The sequence below is a fragment of the Streptopelia decaocto genome (genome assembly GCF_964273445.1).
Source record: "Streptopelia decaocto genome assembly, contig: HAP1_SCAFFOLD_471, whole genome shotgun sequence".
Classification (NCBI taxonomy): domain Eukaryota; kingdom Metazoa; phylum Chordata; class Aves; order Columbiformes; family Columbidae; genus Streptopelia; species Streptopelia decaocto.
The window spans coordinates 22,117-41,067 of NW_028115213.1; the positions used below are offsets into that span (position 1 = coordinate 22,117).

General features: G+C 64.3%; 1 protein-coding gene across 2 annotated transcripts in view; it reads left to right on the plus strand.

Moving 5' to 3' along the window:
• Nucleotides 1-1,535: 1,535 nt before the first annotated feature.
• TONSL (tonsoku like, DNA repair protein) overlaps nucleotides 1,536-18,951 on the plus strand; it is a 30,348-nt gene continuing 12,932 nt past the window's right edge. The window contains exons 1-15 of one of the 2 annotated variants that reach the window (XM_082077524.1): nucleotides 1,536-1,586; nucleotides 2,317-2,412; nucleotides 3,632-3,774; nucleotides 3,849-4,104; nucleotides 4,194-4,323; nucleotides 4,739-4,910; nucleotides 4,999-5,113; nucleotides 7,371-7,510; nucleotides 7,596-7,748; nucleotides 9,027-9,152; nucleotides 11,478-11,643; nucleotides 13,386-13,441; nucleotides 15,100-15,192; nucleotides 15,303-15,375; nucleotides 16,805-16,968. In XM_082077524.1, the coding sequence (XP_081933650.1) occupies nucleotides 1,562-1,586; nucleotides 2,317-2,412; nucleotides 3,632-3,774; nucleotides 3,849-4,104; nucleotides 4,194-4,323; nucleotides 4,739-4,910; nucleotides 4,999-5,113; nucleotides 7,371-7,510; nucleotides 7,596-7,748; nucleotides 9,027-9,152; nucleotides 11,478-11,643; nucleotides 13,386-13,441; nucleotides 15,100-15,192; nucleotides 15,303-15,375; nucleotides 16,805-16,968 (1,908 nt within the window). In that variant the 5' untranslated portion in view covers nucleotides 1,536-1,561. The remainder of the gene's footprint in view (nucleotides 1,587-2,316; nucleotides 2,413-3,631; nucleotides 3,775-3,848; nucleotides 4,105-4,193; nucleotides 4,324-4,738; nucleotides 4,911-4,998; nucleotides 5,114-7,370; nucleotides 7,511-7,595; nucleotides 7,749-9,026; nucleotides 9,153-11,477; nucleotides 11,644-13,385; nucleotides 13,442-15,099; nucleotides 15,193-15,302; nucleotides 15,376-16,804; nucleotides 16,969-18,951) is intronic. The other variant, XM_082077525.1, reaches the window with a different exon arrangement.

The window sequence follows — 18,951 nt, forward strand, 5'->3', positions numbered from 1 at the left end:
GCTCAGGAGCACTGGGGACCTTGGAGTGCACTGGGAGGTACTGGGGAGCACTGGGGGTACTGGAGTGAACTGGGAGGTACTGGGGGCACTGGAGTCACTGGGGTGGGGGGAATGGGGAGAACTGGGGGTACTGGAGTGAACTGGGGGGTACTGGGGGCACTGGGGCCATTGGGCTGGGGGGCACTGGGGAGCACTGGGGGCTACTGGAACGCACTGGGAGCAACTGGGGTGCATTGGAGTCAATGGGCTCAGGAGCACTGGGGACTGTGGAGGGCACTGGGAGGTACTGGGGAGCACTGGGGCTACTGGAGTGAACTGGGAGGTACTGGGGGCACTGTGGCCATTGGGCTGGGGGGGGTGGGGAGAACTGGGGGTGCTGGAGTGAACTGGGAGGTACTGGGATGCACTGGAGTCACTGGGCTGGGGGAAGTGGGGAGAACTGGGGGTGCTGGAGTGAACTGGGAGGTACTGGGGACACTGGGGCCATTGGGCTGGGGGAAGTGGGGAGAACTGGGGGTGCTGGAGTGAACTGGGAGGTACTGGGATGCACTGGAGTCACTGGGCTGGGGGGGAATGGGGAGAACTGGGGGTGCTGGAGTGAACTGGGAGGTACTGGGATGCACTGGAGTCACTGGGCTGGGAGAAGTGGGGAGAACTGGGGGTGCTGGAGTGAACTGGGAGGTACTGGGACGCACTGGAGTCACTGGGGTGGGGGGAATGGGGAGAACTGGGGGTACTGGAGTGAACTGGGAGGTACTGGGGGCACTGGGGCCATTGGGCTGGGGGGCACTGGGGAGCACTGGGGGCTACTGGAACGCACTGGGAGCAACTGGGGTGCATTGGAGTCAATGGGCTCAGGAGCACTGGGGACCTTGGAGTGCACTGGGAGGTACTGGGGGGCACTGGGGGTACTGGAGTGAACTGGGAGGTACTGGGGGCACTGTGGCCATTGGGCTGGGGGGGGTGGGGAGAACTGGGGGTACTGGAGTGAACTGGGGGGTACTGGGGGCACTGGGGCCATTGGGCTGGGGGCACTGGGAGCTACTGGGGGCTACTGGAACGCACTGGGAGCAACTGGGGTGCATTGGAGTCGATGGGCTCAGGAGCACTGGGGACTGTGGAGGGCACTGGGAGGTACTGGGGAGCACTGGGGCTACTGGAGTGAACTGGGAGGTACTGGAAACACTGGGGCCACTGGGCTGGGAGGTGCTGGGGAGCACTAGGGGCTACTGCGAGCTACTGGGCCAGCGGGCGATGTCTGGAGGACACTGGAGCGGTTGGGGACACTGGGGACACTGGTGGCACTGGGAGCAGCGGGCGGGGCCAGGCAGGGCGCCACACTTCCCAGCATCCCCCGCGCCCGGGCCGCCACACTTCCCAGCAGCCCCTGCGGCCAGGCGCTCTCTGGAGGAGGGGCGGGTTCAGTTCCGCTCACTGACCAATGAAAACGGCCAGTTCCTTCCCTTCCCCACGCGGATTGGTGCAGGGTGCGGAGCGCGGGCCAATGGGGGCGGAGGGGGCGGGGCGGGCGGCGTTCGGCGGGTTTGAACGGCGGCGGGTGATGAGCGCGGAGCGGGAGATTCGCCGTGAGTCCGGGTCCAAACGGGCCCGAACGGGGCCAGACGGGCCCACCGGGGCCTACACGGGGCTCTGGAGCTTCTCCGGGGCTCCCCCCGAGCACCCTGGTCACCCCAGAGCCACCCTGGTCCCCGGGCCCTCCCGGGCCCCCCCCTTACCCACCCCCCCCCCCGGGCTCCCTCATTCCCCGCCCCCCCTCGGGCTCCCTCATCCCCCCCCCCACCCCGGGCACCCTCATCCCCCCCCCCCCCCCCCGGCTCCCTCATCCCCCTCCCCCCCCCCCCGGGCTCCCTCATCCCCCCCCCACCCCCCCCGGGCTCCCTCATCCCCCGCCCCCCCCCCCTCGGCTTCCTCATCCCCCCCCCCGGGCACCCTCATCCCCCCCGGGCTCCCCCACACCCCCCTGGTCCCTCAGTCCTTCCCCCTCCATGTCCCTTTAACCCCCCATTATGTGTCCCCCCCACTCGTCACTGCCCCAAATGACCCCCCATGGGACCCAATGGTCTCCTCCAGGGCTCCCCCAGCCCCCAATGAGCCCCCATAGGGACCCATTGGGTCCCCCCGCAGTGTCCTAATGAGTCCCCCTAAATGCCTCAAGAAGCCTCACACGCCCCGGGGGGCTGCTGAGCCCCCCTTATGCCCTGGGTTCAAGCAGCTGTGCTGGGCACAGGGTGGCATGATGAGAGGGGGGTCCCTGGGCTGGGCAGGGGGGTTCCACACCGTGTGTCCCCCCCCCAGAGCTGCAGAAGGCGAAGGACAAAGCCCAGCGCGGCGGGAACCTGCTGGAAGAGGCGGCGCTTTGCAATCAGCTCGGGGAGATCTTGGCCAGCCATGGTTTGTCTGGGGGGCTGCTTGGTTCACAGTGTCACAGTATGTGTGGGATTGGAAGGGACCTCAAAAGATCATCCAGTCCAATCCCCCCATGGAGCAGGAACACCCAGCTGAGGTTCCACAGGAAGGTGTCCAGGGGTTGGAATGTCTGCAGAGAAGGAGACTCCACAACCCCCTGGGCAGCCTGTTCCAGGCTCTGCCACCCTCACTGAGAAGAAGGTTTTTCTCAAATTTAAGTGGAACCTCTTGTGTTCCAGCTTGATCCCATTACCCCTTGTCCTATCATTGTTTGCCACTGAGAAGAGCCTGACTCCGTCCTTGTGACACTCACCCTTTATATATTTATAAACATTAATAAGGTCACCCCTCAGTCTCCTCTTCTCCAAACTAAAGAGCCCCAGCTCCCTCAGCCTTTCCTCACCCGGGAGATGCTCCACTCCCTTCAGCATCTTTGTTGCCCTGCGCTGGACTCTCTCCAGCAGTTCCCTGTCCTGCTGGAACTGAGGGGCCACAACTGGACACAAGATTCCAGGTGTGGTCTCCCCAGGGCAGAGCAGAGGGGCAGGAGAACCTCTCTCGATCTACTAACCACCCCACTTCTAATACACCCCAGGATGCCATTGGCTTCCTGGCCACAAGGGCCAGTGCTGGCTCAGCCCACAGCACCCGCTGTTCCCACCTGGTCTCCCATCCAAGTACTGACCGGGCCCGACCCTGCTTAGCTTCCCAGAGCAGATGAGATCAGGTGTTCTCAAGGTGGTATGGCTGTATATATCATATATGTATGTATGTATATGTTCCCAAAGTATATCCTGATCGTATCTGAACTAAACCCTTTTTCAAGGGCAGAGTAGAGGGGCAGGAGAACCTCTCTGACCCACTGACCACCCCCTTCTAACCCCGCCCAGGTCCCATTGGCTTCCTGGCCACAAGGGCCCAGTGCTGGCTCATGGTCACCCTGCTGTCCCCAGGACCCCCAGGTCCCTTTCCCCTACACTGTTCTCTAATATGTAATTTCCCAACCTATACTGGACCCTGGGGTTGTTCCTGCCCAGATGCAGGACTTTACACTTTCCCTTGTTAAATTTCATCAGATTTGTCCCCGCCCAACTCTCAGCCTGTCCAGGTCTCAACTTAGCTGTGAGGATGCTGTGGGAGACTGGGGACTCAGGGGGGTTCTCCTGAGCCCCGCCTCTATCTGACACCCCCCCCCCCATCCCAGGCCGCTACGAGGAGGCTCTGGAGGAGCATCGGCAGGAGCTGCGGCTGCTGGAGGCGGCAGGTGACGGCATCGGCTGCGCCGTCGCTCACCGCAAGATCGGCGAGCGCTTGGCCGAGATGGAGAACTACGAGGCCGCGCTGAAGGTGGGGTTTAGATTTTTTGGGGGGTCTAAGGTGTATTTAGAGGGGGGTTCTGAGGCTTCTCAGCGTCCCTGCAGCACCAGCGGCAGCACCTGGAGCTGGCACGGTCCCTCTCGGACGACACGGAGCAGCAACGCGCCTGGGCCACCATCGGCCGCACGTACATGTTCATGGCCGAGAGCCGCGCGCCGGGGGGGGACACGGAAGCGACGGGAGGGGACACGGAAGCGACGGGAGGGGACACGGAAGCGGCAGGAGGGGACACGGCAGCGCTGCGTGAGGCCGAGCGGGCGTTCCGCACCAGTTTGGCCATCGTGGAGGAGAAACTGGAAGGTGACACGGCACTGGGGGGGCTCGGGGTGGGTTTTCCAGCCCCGGGTCGGGATATTTGTCACCTCCCGGTGTGGTTGTTTTGTCCCCAGGGAGCGTGTCCAGGCGGGAGCTGACGGAGATGAGGACGCGGCTGTACTTGAACTTGGCGCTGGTCTACGACAGCCTGAGGGATGCGGCCAAGTGCGAGCACTACATGAAGAAAAGCATCTTCCTGGCTGAGTAAGGGGGGACAGGCAGGAGCCCCGGCAGCGGGGCTGGGGGACGCGGAGGTGACAGTGACCCCAGTGCCAGGCAGGGGTGGGTTTGGGGGTGACAGTGACCCCAGTGCCAGGCAGGGGAGGGTTTGGGGGGTGACAGTGACCCCAGTGCCAGGCAGGGGAGGGTTTGCGGGTGACAGTGACCCCAGTGCCAGGCAGGGGTGGGTTTGGGGGTGACAGTGACCCCAGTGCCAGGCAGGGGCGGGTTTGGGGGGTGACAGTGACCCCAGTGACAGGCAGGGGCGGGTTTGGGGGTGACAATGACCCCAATGGCAGGCAGGGGTGGGTGTGTGTGACCCGGGGAGGTGACAGTGACCCCAGTGGCAGGCAGGGGTGGGTGTGTGTGACCCAGGGAGGTGACAATGACCCGGTGGCAGGCAGGGCCAGCTGGCCGAGGACCTGTACCGCGCATACTTCAACCTGGGGCACCTGCGGCTGCGGGGGGGGCAGCCGGGGGGGGCCCTGCGCTGCCTGGCCCGGGCGCGCGACTGCGCCCGCAAACTGCGCGACCCGGCGCTGGAGAGCGACTGCTGCAGCAGCACCGGCCAGGTGGGTGCTGGGGGGGTGTGCACCCCCTGTGTCCCCCCCTTGGGTGGGATCTGGGGTCCCCGGTAACGCGTGTGGCCGTTGTCACCAGGTGCTGCTGAGTCTCGGGGACTTCGGGGCGGCCAAGCGGGCGCTGAGACGAGCCCACGCGCTGGGAGCGCGGCAGCCCTGGCAGCGCCAGCTCCTGCGCTCCCGCCTGCGATACGGTGAGTTGGGGACAGGGACGGGGTCCCCAGGGGTGGGACAGGGTCCCCACGGGAGGGTTGGTGTCCCCAGGGGTGGGACGAGTGCGGCAGCCCTGGCAGCGCCAGCTCCTGTGGCTTCTGCCTGTGATACAGTGAGCTGGGGACAGGGACAGTGAGCTGGGGACAGTGACAGTGTCCCCAGGGGCGACTTGGTGTCCCCAGGGGTGGGACAGGGTACCCATGGGAAGGTTGGTGTCCCCAGGGGTGGGACAAGCCCAGCAACCCTGGCAGCACCAGCTCTTGTGTCTCCTGCCTGCGATACGGTGAACTGGGGACAGGGAGTTGGGGACAGGGACAGTGTCCCCAGGGGCGACTCGGTGTCCCCAGGAGTGGGACGGGATCCCCAGGGGCGACTCGGTGTCCCCAGGGGTGGGACAGGGTCCCCATGGGAGGGTTGGTGTCCCCAGGGGTGGGACGAGCGCGGCAGCCCTGGCAGCGCCAGATCTTGTGGCTCCTGCCTGCGATATGGTGAGTTGGGGACAGGGAGTTGGGGACAGGGACAGTGTCCCCAGGGGCGACTCGGTGTCCCCAGGGGTGGGACAGGGTCCCCAGGGGTGGGACGAGCGTGGCAGCCCTGGCAGCGCCAGATCTTGTGGCTCCTGCCTGCGATACGGTGAGTTGGGGACAGGGAGTTGGGGACAGGGACATTGTCCCCAGGGGTGGGACAGGGTCCCCACGGGAGGGTTGGTGTCCCCAGGGGTGGGACAAGTGCGGCAGCCCTGGCAGCGCCAGCTCTTGTGGCTCCTGCCTGCGATACAGTGAGTTAGGGACAGGGAGTTGGGGACAGAGACAGGGTCCCCAGGGGTGGGACGGGGTCCCCAGGGGCGACTTCGTGTCCCCAGGGGTGGGACAGGGTCCCCACGGGAGGGTTGGTGTCCCCACGGGTGGGACAAGCGCGGCAGCCCTGGCAGCGCCAGCTCTTGTGGCTCCTGCCTGCGATACGGTGAGCTGGGGACAGGGACAGGGTCCCCAGGGGCGACTCGGTGTCCCCAGGGGTGGGACGGGGTCCCCAGGGGCAACTTCGTGTCCCCAGGGGTTGGACAGGGTCTCCACGGGAGGGTTGGTGTCCCCAGGGGTGGGACGAGCGCGGCAGCCCTGGCAGCGCCAGCTCCTGTGGCTCCTGCCTGCGATACGGTGAGCTGGGGACAGGGACAGGGAGTTGGGGACAGTGACAGTGTCCCCAGGGGCGACTCGGTGTCCCCAGGGGTGGGACAGGGTCCCCACGGGAGGGTTGGTGTCCCCAGGGGTGGGACGAGCGCGGCAGCCCTGGCAGCGCCAGCTCTTGTGGCTCCTGCCTGCGATACGGTGAGCTGGGGACAGGGACAGGGAGTTGGGGACAGGGACAGTGTCCCCAAGGGTGAGACAAGCCCAGCCACCCTGGCAGCACCAGCTCCTGGGGTCACTAGGGACGCGATGGTGTCCCCAGAGATGGGACAGTGTCCCCAAGGACGCGTTGGTGTCCCCAGAGGAGGGACAGTGTCCCCAAGGGCAGGTTGATGTCCACAGGGATGGCTTAGTGTCCCCAGGGGTGGGACAGTGTCCCCAAGGGCCGGGTGATGTCCCCAAGGGTAGGACAGTGTCACCAGAGGTAGGACAATGTCCCTAGAGGCAGGATAATGTCCCCAGGAGTGGGGCAGTGTCCCAAGAGGCAGGACAATGTCCCCAGGGGAGGGACAGTGGCCTGAGGGGCTGCTGGCTCCCCCAGCTCTGTCCCCTGTTCTGTGCGAGTCCAGGTAAGGGACACAAGGGGACAGGGAAAGGATTGTGTCCCCAGGGGTGGGACAATGTCCCCAAGGGCAGGACAGTGTCCTCAGGGGTGGGATGGTGTGCTGAATGGCAGGGTGATGTCCCCAGGGGTGGGACAATGTCCCCAGGAATGGCTTAGTGTCCCCAGGGGTGGGACAGTGTCCCCAAGGGCAGGACAGTGTCCCCAGGGGTGGGATGGTGTCCCGAATGGCAGGGTGATGTCCCCAGGGGTGGGACAATGTCCCCAGGAATGGCTTAGTGTCCCCAGGGGTGGGACAGTGTCCCCAAGGGCAGGGTGATCTCCCCAGGGGTAGGACAGTGTCCCCAGGAGTGGGACAATGTCCTCAGGAATGCTCTAGTGTCCCCAGGGGCACAGTGTCCCCCCAGGTGACACTTGAGGGGACACCACCCCCCACCCTGTGGGGTGTCTCTGGGTGTCCCCGCCACGTCCCCTCTGTCCCCCCCCTTGCAGCCACCAAGGTGACACGGCTGCAGGAGGCTCTGGAGGAGGCGGGGGACCCGGCGGTGGCTTTGTCCCTCTGCGAACAGCTTGGGGACACCTTCTCCAAACACGGGGACTTCGACCGCGCCGTCCAGTGCTACCAGCGCCAGGTGACACCAGGGGACACACACAGGAGGGTTTGGGGGTGTCCCCATGGGGTGTCCCCACTAACAGGGGGTCCCCGGGGGGGCGCAGCTGGGGCTGGCACAGACGCTGGGGCGGCCGCCAGGGGAAGTGGCCGTGATCCACGTGTCCCTGGCCACCACCTTTGGGGACCTTGGGGACCACGCGCGGGCGCTGCAGCATTACCGGGAGGAGCTGGCGCTGCACCGCGGAGACGCGCTGGAGGTGAGGGGGGGCTCATTTGGGCCCTGGGGGGCCCTGGGAGGTGGCTCTTGGGGTGCTGGGGGGGCTCATTGGGGCCCTGGAAGGGTTAATTAGGGGCTTTTGGGGACTGAGGGGGGCTCATTTGGGCGCTGGGGGGCCCTGGGAGGTGGCTCTTGGGGTGCTGGGGGAGCTCATTGGGGCCCTGGAGGGGTAAATTAGGGGCTTTTGGGGGCTGAGGGGGCTCATTTGGGCCCTGGGGGCCCTGGGAGGTGGCTCTTGGGGTGCTGGGGGAGCTCATTGGGGCCCTGGAGGGGTAAATTAGGGGCTTTTGGGGGCTGAGGGGGCTCATTTGGGCGCTGGGGGGCCCTGGGAGGTGGCTCTTGGGGTGCTGGGGGAGCTCATTGGGGCCCTGGAGGGGTTAATTAGGGGCTTTTGGGGGCTGAGGGGGCTCATTTGGGCCCTGGGGGGCCCTGGGAGGTGGCTCTTGGGGTGCTGGGGGAGCTCATTGGGGCCCTGGAGGGGTTAATTAGGGGCTTTTGGGGGGCTCATTGGGGCCCTGGAGGGGCTAATTTGGGCCCTGGGGGGGGATCTTGGGGTGCTGGGGGGGCTACCTGGCAGCTTGGGGGGGCTTATTGGGATGTGGGGGGGGGTGTCTGGGGGCTTTTTGGGTGTCTGGGGGGGCTCAAGGGGTTTCTTGGGGTGCTGAGGGGTTCATTGAGGGATGGGGGGAGCTCTGGGGGGGCTTCTTGGGGAATTTGGGGGGTTCTTGGGGTGCTGGGGGGGCTCATTGGGGCCCTGGAGGGGTTAATTAGGGGCTTTTGGGGGGCTTATTGGGGCCCTGGGGGGGCTCATTTGGGCCCTGGGGGGGGATTCTTGGGGTGCTGGGAGGGCTACCTGGCACCTTGGGGGGGCTTATTGGGATCTGGGGGGGGCTGTCTGGGGGCTTTTTGGGTGTCTCAGGGGGCTCGGGGGTTTCTTGGGGTGCTGAGGGGTTCATTGAGGGATGGGGGGAGCTCTGGGGGGGCTTCTTGGGGAATTTGGGGGGTTCTTGGGGTGTTGGGGGGGCTCATTTGGGCCCTGGGGGGTTCATCAGGGGATGGAGGATCCCTGAGGGGGTTTATTTGAAGCTGGCGGGGATCTGGGGGGGGGTAATTTGGGTGCTGGGGGGGGTTCTTGAGGTGCTGCGGGGACTCATAGAGTGGGATCCCCCATCGCTTGTGGGTCCATGGCTGGTGTGGGACCCTGTGGGGGGTCTCCGTGTCCCCCCCCCGGCCCGGTGTGACCCCCCCGTGTTCCCAGGAGGGCCGGACGTGGCTGCGGATGGCACTGGCCATGGGGGAGGCCGGGACCCCCCCAGAGCAGCTCCGCTCCTGCCTGGACACCGCGCTGGCTCGAGCCGAGAGTGCTGGGGACCCCCGGCTGCAGGTGGGGGGGACAGGGATGGGGACCCCCCCTTTCTGAGACAAACAGACCCAGTTACCCCCCGGCCAGGGACCCAAGAACCCCCCCAGACCCACTGACCCCCCTAGAGACCTGATGGGCCCCCCCAGGGACCTAAGAATCCCCCCAGCCCCAGTGACCCCCCAGGCACCCAAGAAGATCCCCCAGACCCACTGATGCCCCCAGGGACCCAAGAATCCCCCCCAGCCCCACTGACCCCCCCCAGACACCCAAGAAACCCCTCCAGAGATCTGATGAGCCCCCCCAGGGACCCAAGAACCCCCCCAGAGAGCCAAGAATCCCCCCCAGACCCAGTGACCCCCCCAGGCACCCAAGAAGCTCCCCCAGACCCACTGACCCCCCTAGAGACCTGATGGGCCCCCCCAGGGACCTAAGAATCCCCCCCAGCCCCAGTGACCCCCCCAGGCACCCAAGAAGCTCCCCCAGACCCACTGACCCCCCCCCCAGACACCCAAGAAACCCCCGCAGAGACCTGATGAGCCCCCCCCAGGGACCCAAGAACCCCCCCAGAGACCCAAGAATCCCCCAGAGACCTGATGAGCCCCCCCAGGGACCCAAGAACCACCCCCCCCAGACCCAGTGACTCCCTCAGCAACCCCAGAGCCCCCCCTGCCCCAAATGCCCCCCCCCCCCGACGAGGGACCCAATGGTCTCCCCCGGCCCCCAGTGAACCCCCCCAGGGACCCATTGGGCCCCCCCAGTGCCCTGATGAGCTGTCCTAAATGCCTCAAGAACCCCCCCGCCCCAAATGAACCCACAGAACCCCCCCAAATGCCTGAAGAACCCCCCTAGCACCCCAACACCCCCAGCACCCCAATTAGGCCCCCAGCACCCCAAGAACTTCTCCAGCACCCCAATAAATACTCCTGGCCCCCAAGAAGTCCCCTCAGCCCCTAATGAGAGCTCCCCAAGGAGCCCCCCAGCACCCCAAGAACCCCCCAGAGCCCCCCCAAATGCCTGAAGAAGCCCCCCTAGCACCCCAAGACCCCTCCTAGACCGCCTGCACCCCAATTAGCCCCCCCAACACTCCAATAAACCCCCCCAGCCCCACAACTAGTTTCCCCCAGCACCCCAAGAACTTCCCCAGGCCCCCAGTAAACCCCTCCCAATGAGAGCCCCCCAGCACCCCAAGGACCCCCCCCCCAAATGCCTGAAGAAGCCTCCCTAGCACCCCAATTAGTCCCCCTGCACCCCAATTAGCCCCCAATTAGTCCCCCAGCATTCCAGTAAACACCCCCAGCCCCACAATGAGGCCCCCCCAGGACCCCAAGAACCCCCCCAGCACCCCAATTAGCCCCCCCCGGCACCCCAAGAACTTCCCCAGCCCCCCAGTAAACCCTTCCCAGCCACCCAATGAGCCCCCAAATGCCCCAAGAACCCCCCAGAGAGCCCCCAGCACCCCAAGAACCCCCCAGAACCCCCCAAATGCCTGAAGAAGCCTCCCTAGCACCCCAATTAGTCCCCCTGCACCCCAATTAGCGCCCCCAATTAGCCCCCCAGCACTCCAATAAACCCCCCAGCCCCACAACAAGTCCCCCCCAGGACCTTAAGAACCCCCCCAGCACCCCAATTAGCCCCCCCCAGCACCCCAAGAACTTCCCCAGCCCCCCCAGTAAACCCTTCCCAGCCCCCCAATGAGCCCCCCAATTGCCCCAAGAAACCCCCCAGCCCCTAATGAGAGCCCCCCAGCACCCCAAGAACCCCCCAGAACCCCCCAAATGCCTGAAGCCCCCCTAGCACCCCAATTAGTCCCCCTGCACCCCAATTAGCCCCCAGTTAGTCCCCCAGCACTCCAATAAACCCCCCAGCCCCACAATAAGGTCCCCCCAGGACCCCAAGAACCCCCCCAGCACCCCAAGAACTTCCCCAGCCCCCCAGTAAACCCTTCCCAGCCACCCAATGAGCCCCCAAATGCCCCAAGAACCCCCCCAGCCCCTAATGAGAGCCCCCCAGCACCCCAAGAACCCCCAGAACCCCCCAAATGCCTGAAGAAGCCTCCCTAGCACCCCAATTAGTCCCCCTGCACCCCAATTAGCCCCCAGTTAGTCCCCCAGCCCCACAATAAGGTCCCCCCAGGACCCCAAGAACCCCCCCAGCACCCCAAGAACTTTCCCCAGCCCCCCAGTAAACCCCTCCCAGCCCCGCAATGAGCCCCCAAATGCCCCAAGAACCCCACCCTAGCACCCCAAGAACCCCCCAGGGAGGCCCCATAGACCCAAGAACCCCCCAGAACCCCCCCAGCCCTCCATAACCCCCCAGGCTGACGTTCCGCATCCTCCTGCTCCTCAGCGGCAGGTGCTGCGGCAGCTCCACGCGCTGCAGCTGCGGGACGGGGACACGGCCGGGGCCGCGCTCACCATGGCCCGCCTGGGGGGGGACACGGGGGGGGACACCGAGGAGGAGGAGGAGGAGAGCAGCGAAGGGCAGGAGAGCGAGCTGGAGCTGACCGAGAGCGGTCAGTGGGCTCTGGGGGGGTCTAGGGGGGTTTGGGGGAGTCCTATGGGGGTTTGGGAGAGTTTGGGGGGGGCTCTGTGTAGGTTTGGGGAGGCTATGGGAGGTGTCCTGGGGTGTTTGGGGGTGTCGTGGGGGGCTTTGGGAGAGTTTGGGGGGGCTCTGTGTAGGTTTGGGAGGGCTCAGGGGTGTTCTATGGGGGTTTGGGGGAGGGTCTAGGGGGGGCTCTGTGTAGGTTTGGGGGGGCTCTGGGGGGTGTCCTGTGGAGTATGGGGGTGTCCTATGGGGGTTTGGGAGAGTTTGGGGGGGGTTGGGGGGGCTCTGTGTAAGTTTGGGGAGGGCTTGGGGGTGTTCTGTGGGGGTTGGGGGTGTCCTGGGGGACTTGGGGAGGTTTTGGGGGGGGCTCTGTGTAGGTTTGGGGGGGCTCTTGGGGAGTCTAGGGGGGTTTGGGGGTGTCCTATGGGGGTTTGGGAGAGTTTGGGGGGGTTTGGGGGCTCTGTGTAGGTTTGGGGAGGGCTCAGGGGTGTTCTATGGGGGTTTGGGGGTGTCCTGGGGGGACTTGGGGAGGGTCTAGGGGGGGCTCTGTGTAGGTTTGGGGGGCTCTCGGGGAGTCTAGGGGGGTTTGGGGGTGTCCTATGGGGGTTTGGAGAGTTTGGGGGGGTTTGGGGGGCTCTGTGTAGGTTTGGGGAGGGCTCAGGGGTGTTCTATGGGGGTTTGGGGGTGTTCTGGGGGACTTGGGGAGGTTTTGGGGGGGGCTCTGTGTAGGTTTGGGGGGCTCTCGGGGAGTCTAGGGGGGTTTGGGGATGTCCTATGGGGGTTTGGGAGAGTTTGGGGGGGTTTGGGGGGGCTCTGTGTAGGTTTGGGGGGGCTATGGGGGGTGTTCTATGGGGGTTTAGGGTGTACTGGGGGGACTTGGGGAGGTTTTGGGGGGGCTCTGTGTAGGTTTGGGGAGGGCTCAGGGGTGTTCTATGGGGGTTTGGGGCTGTCCTGGGGGACTTGGGGAGGTTTGGGGGGCTCTGTGTAGGTTTGGGGGGCTATGGGGGGTGTCCTGCGGAGTATGGGGGTATCCTATGGGGCTTTGGGAGAGTTTGGGGGGCTCTGTGTAGGTTTGGGAGGGCTTGGGGGTGTTCTGGGGTGTTTGGGGGTGTCGTGGGGGGGTTGAGAGAGTTTGGGGGGTTTTTGGGGGGCTCTGGGGGGTTTTAGGGGAGATTGGGGGTGTCCTGGGGGGCTTTGGGAGAGTTTAAGGAGGTTTGGGGGGATCTCTGTGTAGGTTTGGGGGGGCTATGGGGGTGTTCTGGGTTGTTTGGGGGTGTCCTGGGGGACGTGGGGGGCCCTGTGTAGATTTGGGGGGGCTATGGGGGTGTTTGGGGGTGTCCGGCGGGGGGGTTGAGAGAGTTTGGGGAGGTTTTGGGGGGGCTCTCTGTAGGTTTTGGGGGGGCTATGGGGTGGTCTAGGGGAGTTTGGGGGTGTCCCAGGGGATTTGGAGCGGGACTGGGGGGGGGCTCTGTGTAGGTTTGGGGGGGTCCTGGGGGGTTTTAGGGGAGTTTGGGGGTGTCCTGGGGGGGGTCTAAGCGTGTTTTGGGGAGAGTTGGGGGTTATGGGGATGGGCTGGGGGGGTCACAGGGGGTCTGGGGAGGTTTGGGGGTGTCATGGGGAGTTTGGGAGGCCCTGGCGGGGGGGTCAGAGGGGTTTTGGGGGCTCTGAGGGGTTTTGGGGGGGCTCTTTCTCATGGGGGGGCTCTTGCAGAGGATGAACTGGATGGTTACACCAAGAGTGTCCCCGGGCGGCGGCAGAGCCGCAAGGTGAGGGTGCTGGGGGCAGCACCCCAAAATGGGGGGGTTCCCCCTCCCCTGACACCCCAAAATGGGGGATACCTCCTTCCCCCTATTGCCCTGACACCCCCAAAGTGGGGGGGTTCCCCTTCCCCCTACTTCCCTGACACCCTTAAAATATGGGTGTTCTCCCTTCCCCTGTCACCCCCAAAATGGGGGGTTCTCCCTTTCCCCTGACACCCCCAAAATATGGGGGTTCTCTCTTCGCTCCTATTCCCTTGACACCCCTAAAATGGGGGGTTCCCTCCATTCCCCTGACACCACAAAAATTTGGGGGTTCCCCCCCTTCCCCTGACACCCCAAAATGGGGGGTTCCCCCCATTCTCCTAGTACCCCAAAATATGGGGGTTCCCTCTTCCCTCCTATTCCCCTGACACCCCCAAAATATGGGGTTCCCCCTTCCCCTGACACCCCCAAAATGGGGGGTGCTCCCTTCCCCTGACACCCCCAAAATATGGGGGTTCTCTCATCGCTCCTATTCCCTTGACACCCCCAAAATGGGGGGTTTCCCCCCATTCCCCTGACGCCCCCAAAATATGGGGGTTCCCTCTTTCCTCCTATTCCCCTGACACCCCCAAATGGGGGGTTCTCCCCATTCCCCTGGCACCCCAAAGATGGGGTTCACTCTTCCCCTGACACCCCCAAAATGGGCTTTCCCCCCATTCTCCTGGTACTCCAAAAATGGGGGGGTTCACTCTTCCCCTGACACCCCCAAAATGGGGGGTTCCCCCCATTCCCCTGGTAACCCAAAGATGGGGTTCACTCTTCCCCTGACACCCCCAAAATGGGGGGGTTCCCCCTTCCCCTGACACCCCCAAAATATGGGGCTTCCCCCCATTCTCCTGGTACCCCAAAGATGGGGGGGTTCACTCTTCCCCTGACACCCCCAAAATGGGCTTTCCCCCCATTTCCCTGACACCCCCAAAATGGGGGGGTTCCCCCTTCCCCTGACACCCCCAAAATGTGGGGTTCCCCCCATTCCCCTGATACCCCAAAGATGGGGGGGTTCCCCCCCTTCCCCTGACACCCCCAAAATATGGGGGTTCCCCCTTCTCCTGACACCCCAAAATATGGGGGTTCCCCCGATTTCCCTGGTACCCCAAAGATGGGGGGGTTCACTGTTCCCCTGACAAATGTGGGGTTCCCCCCATTCCCCTGGTACCCCAAAGATGGGGGGGTTCGCTCTTCCCCTGACACCCCCCAAAATGGGCGTTCCCCCCATTTCCCTAGTACCCCAAAGATGGGGGGGTTCCCCTTCCCCTGACACCCCCAAAATGGGGTGTTCCCCCCATTCTTCTGGTACCCCAAAGATGGGGGGGTTCCCCCTATTCCCCTGACACCCCCAAAATATGGGGGTTCCCCTTCTCCTGACACCCCCAAAATATGGGGGTTCCCCCCATTCTCCTGGTACCCAAAGATGGGGCGGTTCCCCCTTCCCCCGACACCACCAAAATGGGGGGTCCCCCTTCCCCTGCCACCCGCAAACTGGTGCCCTCACTCCTCCCCTGCCCTCCCCAAAGAGAAAAGCCTTGGAGGGGGGCTCCCCCCCAAAAAGAGCTATGGGGGGGTGTCCCCCACCCCCAAAGCGGGGTGTGGGGGTGTCCCCCTGACCCCCCCCCCCCCTCCAGCAGTGGCTCCGTCGCAACGAGCGCGGGGAGACCCCCCTGCACCGCGCCTGCATCGAGGGCGACCTGCGCCGCGTGCGGCTGCTGCTGGGCCAGGTGGGTGACAACGACCCCCCCTGGCGCCGGGGGGTCCCCACAACCTCTTGGGGGTCCCCACAACCTCTTGGGGTCATTGTCACCCCCCCACCCCGTTTATTTGAATCCTAGGGCACCCGCTGAACCCCCGTGATTACTGCGGCTGGACCCCCCTGCATGAGGCTTGTAACCACGGGCACCTGGGTGAGTTGGGGGGCAGGGGCCCCCCCAGAAGTGGGTGGAACCCCAGGGGTGGGAACCCCCCCCAAGAGCAGGCAGAACCCCCCAGGAGTGGGAACCCCCCCCCCTTGAAATAGACAGAGTCCCCCAGGAGTGGACAAACCCCCCTAAGAGTAAGCAGAGCCCCCCCAGGAGTGGGAAACCCCCCGGGAAACAGGCAGAGCCCCCCAGAAATGAGCCCCCCAGGAGTGGGAACCCCCCTTTGAAACAGGCAGAGCCCCCCAGGAGTGGGAAAACCCCCCCCCAAGAGCAGGCAGAGCCCCCCAGGAGTGACCAAACCCCTGTAAGAGTAGGCAGAACCCCCACATGAGTGGGGACCCCCACCCAGAAATGACCAAACCCCCCCAAGAGCAGGCGGAGCCCCCCAGGAGTGGGAACCCCCCCCCCGGAAACAGTCAGAGCCCCCCAGAAATGAGAAGAGCCCCCCAGGAGTGGGAACCCCCCTTGAAACAGACAGAGTCCCCCAGGAGTGGACAAACCCCCCTAAGAGTAAGCAGAGCCCCCCAGTAGTGGTAAAACCCCCCAGAATCATGCAGAGCCCCCAGGAGTGGGAACCCCTCCCGGATCATGCAGAGCCCCCCTGGAATGGACAAACCCCCCAGGTTCATGCAGAGCCCCCCTGGAGTGGACAAACCCCCCAGGATTATGCAGAGCCCCCCAGGAGTGGGAACCCCCCCGGGTTCATTCAGAGCCCCCCAGGAGTGGACAAACCCCCCCCAGGTTCATGCAGAGCCCCCCAGGAGTGGACAAACCCCCCCCAGGTTCATGCAGAGCCCCCCAGGAGTGGACAAACCCCCCCCGGGTTCATGCAGAGCCCCCCAGGAGTGGGAGCCCCCCAGGTTCATGCAGAGCCCCCCAGGAGTGGAAACCCCCCTGGAAACAGGCAGAGCCCCCAGGAGTGGAAACCCCCCCCAGGTTCATGCAGAGCCCCCCAGGAGTGGGAAACCCCCCCCAGGTTCATGCAGAGCCCCCCAGGAGTGGGAACCCCCCCGGGTTCATGCAGAGCCCCCCAGGAGTGGGAGCCCCCCCAGGTTCATGCAGAGCCCCCCAGGAGTGGGAAATGCCCCCCCCCCCCCGAAAAACAGGTAGAGCCCCCCCCAGGAGTGGGAAATGTCCCCCAAGAGCAGACAGACCCCCCCAGGAGTGGGAACCCCCCCAGGAGTGGGAACCCCCCCAGGTTCATGCAGAGCCCCCAGGAGTGGACAAACCCCCCCAGGTTCATGCAGAGCCCCCCAGGAGTGGAAACCCCCCTGGAAACAGGCAGAGCCCCCCAGAAATGAGAAGAGCCCCCCAGGAGTGGGAAACCCCCCCAGGTTCATGCAGAGCCCCCCAGGAGCGGGAACCCCCCCAGTTTCATGCAGAGCCCCCCCAAACCCTCCCATGTTCCCCCCAGAGATCGTGCGGCTGCTGCTGGAGCGGGGGGCGGCGCGGGACGACCCGGGGGGGCCGGGCTGCGAGGGCATCACCCCCCTGCACGACGCGCTGGCCTGCGGCCACTTCGAGGTGGCCGAGCTGCTGCTGAGCCACGGGGCCTCGGTCACCGCCCGCAACGCCAAGGTGAGGGGACAGCGCGGGGACACCGAGCCGGCGCGGGGTCCCCATTGCGAGGACCACGACCCCCAAACCCTCTACCCCCCAGGGGGGTCCCCTCCGTCCCCAGTGTGTCCCCGCGGTAGAGCCAGCGCAAGGTCCCTATAGGGGTGAACACATCCATGGTTTGGGTTGGAGGGACCTTCACGGTCACCTCGTGCAACCCTGGGGACATCGGCACCCAGAGCACGTCCAGCCTGGCCCGGGGGGTCCCCAGGGGTCACGTAATCCCAGGATTAGGGGGAAAAGGGCCCTCAAAGCTCATCCAGTGCAGCCCCCCGGAGCAGGAACACCCAGCTGAGGTTCCACAGGAAGGTGTCCAGGGGTTGGAATGTCTGCACAGAAGGAGACTCCACAACCCCCTGGGCAGCCTGGGCCAGGCTCTGCCACCCTCACCCCAACAAGTTGCTTCTCCTCTTCCAGTGGAACCTCCTGTGTTCCAGTTTGCACCCATTGCCCCTTGTCCTGTCCCTGGTTGTCACCAGCAGAGCCTGGCTCCATCCTCCTGACATTCCCCCTTTCCATATTGATCCCCGTGAATGAGTCCCCCCTCAGTGTCCTCTTGTCCAGCTCCAGAGCCCCAGCTCCCTCAGCCTTTCCTCACACGGGAGATGCTCCACTCCCTCCAGCATCTTGGTGGCTGCGCTGGACTCTCTCCAGCAGTTCCCTGTCCTGCTGGAACTGAGGGGCCACAACTGGACACAAGATTCCAGGTGTGGTCTCCCCAGGGCAGAGCAGAGGGGCAGGAGAACCTCTCTGACCCACTGACCACCCCCTTCTAACCCCCCCCAGGTCCCATTGGCTTCCTGGCCACAAGGGCCAGTGCTGGCTCAGCCCACAGCACCCGCTGTTCCCTCGTGGTCTCCCATCCAAGTACTGAGCGGGCCCGACCCTGCTTAGCTTCCCAGATCACATGAGATCAGGTGTTCTCAGGGTGGTATGGCTGTATATATCATATATGTATGTATGTATATGTTCCCAAAGTATATCGTGATAGTACCTGAACTAAACCCTTTTTTCAAGGGCAGAGTAGAGGGGCAGGAGAACCTCTCTGACCTACTGACCCCCATCTTCTAACCTGCCCCAGGTCCCATTGGCTTCCTGGCCACAAGGTCTCCCATCCAAGTACTGACCGGGCCCGACCCTGCTGAGCTTCCCAGATCACATGAGATCAGGTGTTCTCAGGGTGGTGCGGCTACACATATTATATATGTATTATATATAAGTTCCCCATGTATATCCTGATGGTATCTGAACTAAACCCTTTTTCAAGGGCAGAGTAGAGGGGCAGGAGAACCTCTCTGACCTACTGACCACCCCCTTCTAACCCACATACGTGACAACCAGGGACAGGACAAGGGGCAACGGGTGCAAACTGGAACACAGGAGGTTCCGCTGGAAGAGGAGAAGCAACTTGTTGGGGTGAGGGTGGCAGAGCCTGGAACAGGCTGCCCAGGGGGGTTGTGGAGTCTCCTTCTGTGCAGACATTCCAACCCCTGGACACCTTCCTGTGGAACCTCAGCTGGGTGTTCCTGCTCCATGGGGGGGTTGTGCTGGATGAGCTTTGAGGTCCCTTCAACCCCTGACATCCTGTGATTCTGTGATATAGGGGAGGCTTTTCTTGCCTTATGGCCGGTGCTCTTCAATCTCTTCATAAATCGCTTAGAATTGTAGAATCATTTCAGTTGGGAGGGATGTTCAGGCTCATGGAGTCCAACCATAACCCACCCCGGCAGTGCCCCATGTCCTGAGAACCTCATGTCCGTCTGTCCAGCCCTCCAGGGCTGGTGACTCCAGCACTGCCCTGGGCAGCCTGTTCAATGCCCCACAGCCCTTTGGGGAAGAAATTGTTCCTATTATCCAATCTAAAGAAGAATTTGATCGAATTTGTGGTTGCAATGTTGGTGCATTAGTCTTATAACTGGTGTGTAACACCAATGGGTGCAGCCC